Source organism: Sprattus sprattus (assembly GCF_963457725.1).
Source record: "Sprattus sprattus genome assembly, chromosome: 7".
NCBI lineage: Eukaryota > Metazoa > Chordata > Actinopteri > Clupeiformes > Clupeidae > Sprattus > Sprattus sprattus.
Window position 1 is genome coordinate 11060011 of NC_137926.1, and position 11904 is coordinate 11071914.

The 11904-nt window shown below is 42.2% G+C and overlaps 1 protein-coding gene across 1 annotated transcript; it reads left to right on the forward strand.

Annotated features, from left to right (window-relative positions):
* Positions 1 to 1472: 1472 nt before the first annotated feature.
* Positions 1473 to 11443, forward strand: slc6a13 (solute carrier family 6 member 13; the record flags this gene model as incomplete). Its single annotated transcript, XM_080842789.1, has 14 exons — positions 1473 to 1668; positions 2333 to 2467; positions 2810 to 2950; positions 3043 to 3130; positions 3565 to 3697; positions 5092 to 5226; positions 7532 to 7635; positions 7755 to 7879; positions 8454 to 8566; positions 9290 to 9427; positions 9850 to 9952; positions 10155 to 10255; positions 10644 to 10814; positions 11279 to 11443. 14 exons carry the CDS (start codon positions 1473 to 1475, stop codon positions 11441 to 11443), a joined length of 1848 nt encoding a protein of 615 aa, XP_080698915.1.
* Between the last annotated feature and the right edge of the window lie 461 nt (positions 11444 to 11904).

An 11904-nucleotide genomic window follows, 5' to 3' on the forward strand; every position in this document is an offset into this window, starting at 1 on the left:
CTATGATTTACCGCATTTTTTCACACCTGCCTAAAACTTTTGCACAGTACTGTATGTCACCACCTCGGTTTTAATGCAACTTGGCTGAATATAATTTAACAAATACACATAGAAACATTGCAGAACAATGACAGTGTACAGGGTTGTTTTATCTTTTATTTCAATATAAGACATTGGGGTGATTGCAGGAAGATAGGTGCCAGTCTTCAGGTGGAGGGTCTCTGTATGCTGAGGTCAGTCAATATGAAACAACAATAATCCTTGGCACTACCGTCATCCTCTTACTGAACTACTCTACTACCACCCCATACCCTTTCTGAACATTCATATAGCTATCAAATGAAATACAACAGGTCATTCTTCATGAATGAGCATGCAAACATCAATGAATATAATGAATATCTTAGTATTCAATAGAAGTGAGATCAGTATCATCATTTGGAGGTAGAGCATGCATGGTGTGTCATAGTTTTGGGAGACGACAATATTAAAACAGTGGACCAGACATAATATTCTAATGAAAATCAGGATCACAGGGACATTTACCTCAGCAGCCTAGTCTCTGCCACTCACACTCCTCAGTGTGGGCGATGTCGAAGACACCGTAAAGCAGTGTACCATTTATATCGCAGCCGTAACCTCACTATGGCTGAAACATTAAGCATGGTAGTTCCTGACCAGTTGTCCAGCTCAAAAAAATAAATGAAAAAGAGTACCCCAGTTCCAAGGATCCCTTCTTTAACATGTCAGTTTAGGTAGGAACATGTTTGTAGTGGATATGTAAACAAATGTGTAGAAAAAATATGTTAACAATTGCATGCCTCTTCTAAGGGATACTTCAAGGGAGCCATAGTGAGGGGGAAGAGCGGTGTAAAGTGGGGGGCATGGCATGTCCTGATCTGCTTTGTGTTGGCTGCTCCGGTGCTTAGTTTGCCAGGTGTGGGTCCATGGATCAAATTTACTAGTGTACTACTTAACTTGCACTTACAGTAGTTACATTTCTGCACTTTTTTTCTATTCCTTATGTAAAATGTATTTAAGTAAGAGATGCCATGAAGTTCATGGTGCAGAGCTGTGTTACAACGGCCGTGCCTTACAGAACATCCTTTTTTTCAAATAAGGCATGACATCTGAACCCCTGCTCTGGTAGTGCTAGGCAGTTCATCCCACCAACGTGGAACTACAAATGTACGTTGGATGATGGATGTATGGATGTTGCTATGGTTCCCAGTTTTGCCTCTCTGTAGGTAAACCTGAAGGAAAAAAAGAAACACACATTAATTAATTTAGCAGACATTTACAAAATGCCAATCTGCACCATACCAAAAACGCAATGTCACTGAAACTGATGAAGTATATGGTTGACACTAGGGTTGTCACGATACCAAAATTATGACTTCGATACTAACTCCATACGTTTTCAATGCGTATCCTTAGATCAAATGTGTTTCTCATTCATGCGCATAGGAGACATGGACAGTGTGGCCAAACGGGATCCTTCAAATGGCCACAGCAGGCCTTTGGATATTGTCCCACACACAGAGGAGAAGATGGAGGAGCGTGGTCAGTGGACAAATAAGATGGAGTTTATCCTGTCCGTTGCTGGAGAAATCATTGGGTTGGGCAATGTCTGGCGGTTCCCATACCTGTGCTACAAGAATGGCGGAGGTAGGTGTATCTGTCTGTGACAGCCATACTCATCTTTGTTTATTAGGGGGGGGGGGGGGGGGGGGCTGTCTGTTACTGGCATTTTGATGGTCATTGTATAGTGTGTTTCAGATACACTCATCTTGTTTTGTGTTTGCAAAGCACTTGAGTAAACGGACCCCTGGCCTACCAGACAGGCTTTTGTAAGTTTCTTCGTCATAGGATTAGGGGGTCACAGCTGTTGTTTGAAGTTTTTTGTCTTTGAGGAGCAGCTGTTCATAGTGAATACACAGCAGATGTTATAAGATGAAGTCTTATCCTCTTAGAAAGCTGCCGTTTCTTTCTTTCTGTCGGTTTTACACAAGGTCGAAAGAAGTACAGTTCGACCCTTTTTATCACCTCTGGTCCAAACATGCTCTAACACATATGCAGACTAAGTCGCATCAGTTACACACGCACAGAAACACAGAAAAGCCATGTTCCTGCTTACATAAGCACATGATTCATACAGGGTAATTATTTTAATACAAGGCACTTGCTTAATAAATTCATACTTGATTAAAGTCAGAGTTTCATATTTCCCTATCAGAGATCACATGAAGCTCAAGATCACAGCTCCAATTGTTTTTGTTTTTGTTTTTTAAGAGACTCGCTTCACCTCCATCTTCCCTTCCATTCTGAACAGGTGCATTCTTCATCCCGTATCTTATTTTCCTCTTCACCTGTGGAATACCTGTGTTCTTCCTGGAGACTTCACTGGGCCAATACACCAGTCAGGGTGGCATCACCTGCTGGAGGAAAATCTGTCCCATCTTTGAAGGTGAGGAGTCATATCCCATTTTTCACATTCACATATTACAGGTTTATTGTTTTTGATTGGAAATGAGGATTCATGCTTGGAAACTGTATTTATACATTAATATTATTTATTTATCAAAAAAGGATTTTTCCTCAACTAGATTTTTTTTAAATGTGTGTGAGCAATAGGGTGGAGAATTCAGCTAGGTGCATATGATTAAAGAATGTCCAGTTGTGTGTCATGTTTTGCTTACAAGTTAAAAATAGTAAAAGTAGGAATATGGATTATCACTCAACATACTCTTTGTTGTTTTCTCTTCTGGACCGCCCGTAAGTGTTATCTTGCTCTTTCTCTGTGGCGTAGGAGTTGGATATGCCACACAGGTTATTGTGGCACTGCTAAATTTCTATTACATCATCGTATTGGCCTGGGGAATATATTACCTCAGGTTCTCCTTCACTTGGGATTTGCCCTGGGCCTCTTGCAACAACACATGGAACACAGGTAATTGCGTTTCTAAATAATGCAGGCCAAAACATGGATCCATTGAATGGATATTTCCAATGTGTCTTATCCTGTCTGTTGTGGTTTCTAAGGCTCTTGTGTGGAGTTCCAAAGAAGAAATGATTCTCTTGACCAAAGCCACTTGGCGAATGCTACATCGCCAGTCATTGAATTTTGGGAGTAAGTCAAACTATCCACATTGCTTTGTTATCCATTTTGTAATCACAGCAAGTGAAAGGTTTGCAGCTTGATTATACTTTGGTATGTCTTGACAGAATAAACATGTAAGCATTGATGTGTGACAAACCAGTGTCCGTGTTTATATAATATGAGTTTGCTGTCCATAGACAGAGTAAAACAAAATGTATTACCCTTCTTGGATATACCTACAAAGTTTTGTATTTAAGTTCATTGGTTATAAAATGTCCTTGTCATCTGAACTGTGACAGTGACTTTCTCATCTGGGGAAAAAAGTTCTTTAAATGACCTTTATTTTACTAAAGACTCCCGAAGGAACCTTTTCCAGTGATGTTTAAATGACCTTTATTTTATTAAAGAATCTGGAAGGAACCTTTTTCCAGTGATGTTCATCAGTGCATGTAATGTGTCTGCAGGAGGAAGGTTCTGAGGATCTCCTCTGGGATTGACCACATGGGGGACCTCCACTGGGACCTGGCCCTTTGTCTCTTCATCGCCTGGGTCATGTGCTACTTCTGCATTTGGAAGGGTGTGAAATCCACTGGCAAGGTGAACTATAACAACTGAACGACAGACAGACAGACAGAGAGACGGACAGACGGACAGACAGACAGACAGCCAGACAGACAGAGAGACAGACAGACAGAGAGACGGACAGCCGTCAGACGGTCAGACGGACAGACAGACAGACAGACAGACAGACAGACAGACAGACAGACAGACAGACAGACAGACAGAAAGACGGACGGATGGACGGACGGACAGACGGGCAGACGGACAGACAGACAGACAGACAGACAGACAGACAGACAGACAGACAGACAGACAGACAGACAGACAGACAGACAGACAGACAGACAGACAGACAGACAGACAGACAGAGTGCTTCATTGATCCTCAGCAATTCCCAATAGCAATAAACACATCAATTACAAAAGAAACACACAATAAGATGAGAGATAGCATTGCTACTATGCTGGATGAAAATTGAAAAACAGAATTTGACACGGCCACTCAGAGAAGGAGCCTTGTCTCTCGCCACAGAGGGGAGATATCACACACACACACACACACACACACACACACACACACACACACACACACACACACACACACACACACACACAGAGGGGAGATATCACACAGGGTGATTGCTCTGGGCAGGAAGTACTTCCTGTAACAGTCCTTATTAAAGTGAAGCTGAAGGGTCCTCTGTCTGAACACAGTCTGTTGTCTGATCAGTCGGCAATGGAGAGGATTATTTTAAGCAGTTTGTGCAACATCCTTCTCTCCACAACCAGCTCCGACGACTCCAGGGAAGTCCCTAGCACAGAGATAGCCTCCTTAATCAGTCTCCTCATCTTCTAAGTGTCACTGGCTCTGATGATGCTGCCCAAAAAGAAGGCTGCAAAGAAAATTGCACTTGCCACCACAGACTCGTAAAAAACATGCAACATCTTGTTGCACACATTTAAGACCCTAAGCTTCATCGAGAAGTAGAGTCTGCTCAGCCTTAGGGTTGTATTTCTAGTCCAGTCTGTTGTCAAGGTGAACACCCAGGTATTTGCATCCCCCAACCACCTCAGCTGGTTCAATTTACTTATGGTTTCTCCTAAAATCAGTGACCATCCCCTTAGTCTAGTTGACATTCAAAAGGAGATGGTAGTCCCTACACCACGCCACAAAGCGGTCCACCAATTCCCTGTACTCAGTTTCCTGATCACCGCTGACACACCCCGCGACTGCAGAGTCATCAGAAAATGTCACACTACCCACTAGCCAGACACTCTTCCCACTCGTCATTATGGGGGGTCCATTCACAATTTTCAGCTGACGTTAAAAGTGTGGTGCACACGGGATATCATGATCCCCCGGGTCTTACCAAAAAGTGGATGCATGGCTCTTAGTGTTGTATTTTTTGTCCCTTTGTCTTTTTGCTGCAGGTGGTGTATTTCACAGCAACATTCCCCTACGCCATGCTGCTGATCCTGCTCGTCCGTGGGGTGACCCTGCCTGGGGCCTCCAGAGGGATTCAGTACTATCTGTATCCAGATCTGGGACGACTGAGTGACCCACAGGTCAGAGGGGTCTACTCAATTCTATTGCTGCTATTCTTCTTTCAATACTGTCCATACTCCACATCTTTTTCCTTGCTGTACATATCTTATTTATTTACATATTCCACTTTACATATGCACATACTCTGCACTTTAACTGCTACTCTACACTTAGATGCTAAACAGCATTTCGTTGTCTCAGTACTTGTACTCTGTGCAATGACAATACATTTGAATCTAATCTAATCTAATATACATCACGGTTTACACATACCTCAGTTGATTTATTGAATTTCCCCCTCCCTAACCTATACTACTTTATACTAGCCTAGTATTTAACCTCCTAACCTATCCTATCAGTAAATAACAGTGCCATTTGTTGTAGAGTCATTGTGCCTGTGCGTGTGCCATAAAGAAGCCAGTTAACAACCCACTGTTTGTGTTTGTGTGACACTGTGTTGAAGAGGAGAGCTGTTTTGCCGTGCGCATATGGAACATGTGATCAGCGATCTGGCCCTAAGGGGGTGGGGGTGGTTCCTCGGAGATAATCTTGTCCAAGGGTCCGAACAAGACACACAGTGGGCCTGTACGGACTTGGCAAGTTTGTCAGGAGTTGTTGTTGAGTTGAGAGCGGTTTGATCGTTTTATATTTGGTTGGCCCATTCTGCCCTTGTGCAATGAAGGGATCGAACAGGTGTGGGTGTCATGATCCCGAACTACTCACTCAGCATGGAAGTGTCATTTTGTTTGGGCCATCTGTGAGTCTCAACAGTTTCAGACTGTTTCATCTCTATGGGGAGGAGGAACCCCCTGATCTACGACCACAGTGGATAGTGCCCTTGGAGCGTATGACACACAGCATTTGACTGATGGCTACTTTGCAAATGTTGTTCTAGGGAAAACCATTGTGTTGTCTTTCAATCATTACATCTGTGTAAGCACTGCTAACGGCTGTAGAGAGTTCCTTGAAGACTTGTTCTATTTCGTTAGTGCACTTGCTTCTTGTGAGCTATACTCCAAACAAAACAGTCAATAAGCCTAGCTCTCTGCTTAGTACGTGTGTGTGCATGCTACCATTTCTGACATTTGCAAAGTTTCCCTAATGTAACAGAATTACTAACAAATGAAATCAATAATTTGCATGCCATTTTGCATGACAGGAGTCACAAACAAATTTGGAGTGGCAGGCTTATTAAGTAGATCGTTTTACCCATATTTCAAATAACTGATTACAGCACAAGCCTGAACATATGTATATCATGGTCATTTCGGTTTGTCATCAGAAAACAGTCGAAATAGTCACACTGTGACTCATTGGTTGGAGAATTGCTGTCCTGCGCATCCAACAGGTGGTGGGAGAGTCATACCCTGTGGTGCTGTTATACTTTTTATAGGCCCGGTCAGCACAGACTCTTACTCGTCCTGGCATCGGGATGCTGTTCAGAGATGAAAGTTTAGTCTTAGTTCAGTCTTTCCAACTCAAGGCTGGTACAACAGTATAGACAGTTATTTCTTCAAATTGTTTCCTGGTTTAGGCTAGAAACTCTGCTGCAAATGCTTCTGCGTTTTGTGACTCAGTTGTTGGATAGTAAACTTTGTGATTTACACATTTATAATACCCTGCCTCACCTGTTATTTAAAGGCAATTTCCACAACAGCAGCCAAGCCTATTCAAAACAGAAACCAGCTCTCCCGAGCAGCATTAACATACTCATGTTTATCATGAAGTGGAGGTGTGAAAGGTTTCTACATGTGGCGAGACCACAGGTGTGACTGTTTGGTGAGACATGCTATTCTGAGCTTCTGAGCGCTAAGCACTAGAAGCTGCCAGTGGCTCAAAACCTTGCCGTTGGGTTTTAACACCACCCTGCAGAATGCAGACAACAAAGGTTGCCCTCATTCATTCAAACCGGAGCTGGTCACAGGCGTTAACAAGTGGAAAAGCACCACTCTTAGAGAAATTGTCGCATGAGTAATGGAGAAGCTCTTTGTGCAATTGATGAAAAGACAGACTGATTGACAGACATCTTTTGTCTTAATTTTGCTTGCATCTGAGTAAGTGTCCTTAATCTTTGTGAGCTATGTAGCTGCAGGGGCAGGTTTTGAAGGAGTTCGAGCACTCACTTGGGATTACCATGTCGACTGAGTGGTCTCCACCGGCAACCGCTCCCTCTGGACTCCAAATCTTTGACCAAAGGCGCCTTTTTTGTATTCATTTGGCATGCACTATCTTGGTCCCTAATTACTTTGAATGTTGACCTGCCTTTAAATCCTCCAGCAGTGCCACAGGTGTCAGTCAAGCATACTCATGCGTTCTTTCCCTCAGGTATGGATGGATGCAGGCACACAAATCTTCTTCTCCTATGCCATCTGTTTGGGATGCCTCACAGCACTTGGCAGTTACAACAAGTATAACAACAACTGCTACAGGTGAGTACTTGATTGGAAAATATGAAGTGTAAGTAGGCATCTTGATAAAACGCTAACTAAACTATTTAATCGATGTGGCAGATGTTTTGTTGATCAGTACAGTGTCTTTTCTCTTCCAGGGACTGTCTGGCTTTATGCTTTCTCAATAGTGGAACAAGCTTTATTGCTGGCTTTGCCATCTTCTCCATACTGGGTTTCATGTCATACGAACAGAATGTGCCCATTTCAGAAGTCGCAGAATCAGGTAAATCCCCCTACAACATTAACCTGAACATGACAAAAACTTTGTTTTAAACTTCCAACGCCACAGGCATAGGCAAACCTATAAAAAAGAACACAGCCTTTGAAGAAAAAAACCCTATTCAGAAGCTGTCTGATGAACTTGAACCTTGTCAAATGAAGACTAACTTAAGCGTTGTGTGTCTTGTATGTTATCTTTTCATGGTCTTGCCCTTGAAAGTTAAAAAGTAAGTTATATTACACATAGTATTACCGGAGGTGGAAATTTCCCATGCTTACTCACCCATGTAGCATTTCACTTTACTTACTACCACACCATTAGGAGAGAGGTCTGCACAAGTTTTATGGACTTAATAGAAATTGGTATTCCACTACCATCTACACTTACAGAATATGTTCTCCCCCCCCTCCCCCCATGGAAATTTCCCATGCTTACTCACCCATGTAGCATTTCACTTTACTTACTACCACACCATTAGGAGAGAGGTCTGCACAAGTTTTATGGACTTCATAGAAATTGGTATTCCACTACCAGCTACACTTACAGAATATGTTCCCCCCCCCCGCCCTCTGCCCAGGTCCTGGTCTGGCCTTCATTGCATATCCACGCGCCGTCTCCATGATGCCTTTCTCCCCTGTCTGGGCTGTTTTCTTCTTCGTTATGATTGTGTTGCTGGGACTGGACAGCCAGGCAAGCCCCCATTTCTAATCTATTATTATATTATATTTATTTAATATAACATAATCTTTTTTAATATGATTGTACTGCTGGGACTGCACAGGTGTTTGGGGTTCCGTTGGAGTAAACTAATGAAGAGTAGTGATGATTAAATGTTTTGATTGTTACAAGAAATGAACCACAGACGTGACCATTATTCAGGTTCAGTACTGACACCACAGATTGGCTCTCGTGAAAAGGATTATAACAAACAAAAATGTGTTTAATTTCATTACTAGTTTTTGTTAATAACTGAATCCGAATTTGACTACCTTAATTTACAAATTTTTGTTAAGCAAAACAACTTTCATAATTTTTTATGCTTGGGAAACCTTGTAACAATTCAATTCAAATTGTTCTCATCTTTCCTTATATAGTGTCAAAAACTGCTGAAATTGTCTCAAGGCACTTTACAGAGCCCAGAGCCTGAATGTTTTAGTTCTAGTAAGTTAACGTACAGCCGTGTTTTGTATCAGTCGGAGGCTCCGGATAGGAGATAGGATAGGATAGGATTTAAAGATGCAAACACCATCAATCATCATTAAACATTCCTCTTGCACACAAACACAAGTGAGTTATGTGACAAGAACTGCTAACCAGCTTGAAACAGTTAGTGTATGAAGGAAAAATCCCACTTTAGCCTAGGTTGCTGTTAATGTTCATGTATTTAGTCCTGTGTATTCTTTGCCTGTCTAGTTTGTATGTGTGGAGAGTCTGGTGACGTCAGTGGTGGACATGTACCCTTCTGTTTTCCGCCGTAAGAATCGGAGGGAGCTCTTCATCCTGGGAGTGGCTATCGTGTCCTACATGGTTGGACTGATCATGCTTACTGAGGTAGCTTGCCTACTGTAACACCATTGTAGATACTTCATGGTTAAGAGCGGTTCAGAGTGTTCCTTTTTCACTGTCGTAGGATACTTTGAAGGACTTACCTTACTGCTTTCACTGAAGAGATAAAGACCTTTCTATTATCATTCCTGTAAATGAGTTACTTTTGGGCAGACAAAGACAAGTGTGTGTCTTCAACACATGCAAGATAGAAGAATATCATGTACTTTAGGCAGCAGGCCCAAAACCAGCTCCCACCATTAATGCTATAAACAGACTGTATAATGTATCCCGTTGGTATGGGTGTTAAACCCTTTTGGTATTTTGCATTTGGGATTTTGTTCAGTGCCAGTGTATTTTGACTCATTTATAACCAGTATTACCACCTGACCCATTTAATACATCTTTGCTTCTATCTCTTTCACCAGGGTGGCATGTATGTCTTCCAACTCTTTGATTATTACGCAGCCAGTGGGATGTGCCTTCTGTTTGTGGCTGTTTTTGAGACGGTCTGCATTGCATGGATATATGGTGAGTTCCTGCCCACTTGTACACACATACAGTAAGTCGTGAAAATCACATAACTCTCACAGTTGTGTATTTTGTTTGTAAATGGTATGCCGTATTCAACAGACCATCATCATTTTCACTCTAACTATGGCATTGCTGATTTATTGTATGTAGACACGCCAACAACCTATTGCTGTTTCTAAATTATGACTTTTTCCTCAAGGTGCTGATCGTTTCTATGACAACATCGAGGACATGATTGGTTACCGACCTGGAAATCTCATAAAGTACTGCTGGATGTTCTTCACTCCTGCTACCTGCTTTGTGAGTTTTGTTTTAACATAAAAACATCTAGCCATCTAACCAAGCGTTAAACCCAAACACAGTCAGGGTGTTCAGTAACAATGAGTGTAGAAGGAGCTCCTCCTGCTGGCTAATACCAGAATAGCAGTTACAGCAATTACAGAAATACTCTGATTGTATAGCTCTTTTTCCTTTTTTTCAATTTTAGTCCCTCTGGGCTGTAGAATAATCTCTCCACATACCATTATTGTATACCCCACACAACTTATTTGTAATCCTTACAATGGATAAAGTTTGAGAAGGAATATAATGAGAATTATAGATAGATTCTAAATCATTTCAGTTCTGGATTCTAGATAATTATAGAAAGATAATAAACTAACCTAGCCTGATGTTTTCATCTGCGCAGGGCACATTTGCCTTCTCCCTGATAAAGTACACTCCTCTCAAGTACAACAATGAGTATGTGTACCCGTGGTGGGGGTATGCCATCGGCTGGCTCCTGGCCCTGTCCTCTATGGTGTGCATTCCTCTGTGGGTGGTCTACAAGCTCTGCACCACCAGCGGAACACTGAAGGAGGTAAGTCACACAAACATTTACATACACATAGCAAGCAGTTAGGGTGTGTATATTACATTTTTTTGATATTCAAATATCCAACCGTGTCTACGAATTGTTAACGTCGTATTTTTTAGGGGGAAGGCTACAGTAAATGTATCTTGTGAGTGTGCATAGTGTGCTACCTCAGTCCACAAATGTTTGCCAGACTATTGTGAGAGTGCATTCCATCACCCTAAATGAACAATGTAAATCTGAAGAGAGTATTTGCTATAGTATCCAATATTTCCTCAAAATTGTCCTTGAATCTGTGCTAGTCCATACTGTAATAACTGAAAAGAGATTTGAGTATTGAAGAAGTTATTATACTGCAAACGGTTCTCCAGATATTTGATTATCCATACACAACCATTGTGTGCAAATGAAAGACTTTGCTTGTACCCCCCCCCCCCCCCCCCAACATAATGTTGTTCTTTCTCTCGTAGCGCTGGCACTATCTCACCAGACCCTCCCCTGATTTGCCCAAGACCAAGCGGGAGCAGCAAAAGCTGCTAGCGATCTTCCCAGCAGGTTCTGAAGGCTTCCCCCAGAGAAGCGCCCCTACTAAAGACGGCTACCTCCCAGTGAATGAGAAGGAGTCTCACTGTTAGGATCCAGCTGTTTCTGCCTCAATACCCCTTAACCCAAGCTCTACAGCACCTCAATACCTCATACATTGTAAGGCAGCCAAATATGCACCAGCACAAGAAGGGCATAACTGTTATTTGCCCCCACCACCCCTCTCCTGTGAAGTTTTCTGTGGAGAGCACAGATGAAGGTTGCTTTGGGGCAACTTTGCTATTTTCCTTGCTTTCTGGGGCACATATAGGGCTTTATATGTGGGTAATTTCTTGGGCACACAAATGGTAACAGAAAAATAATCTCATTCATTCAAGTCTTTTTCAGGGTGTGACATGGTGCGGTCAGCCCTTCTTTGCCTGGGGACAGAGAGGAGCACAAAGTATATACTGATACTGATGTATGTAGGGACGTTTCAGTCCATGTGATCATATCTGCTTTCTAAGGAAGCATGTATGTCTGTTTTTGCATTCTTTTCTCAAAAGGCTGCCTT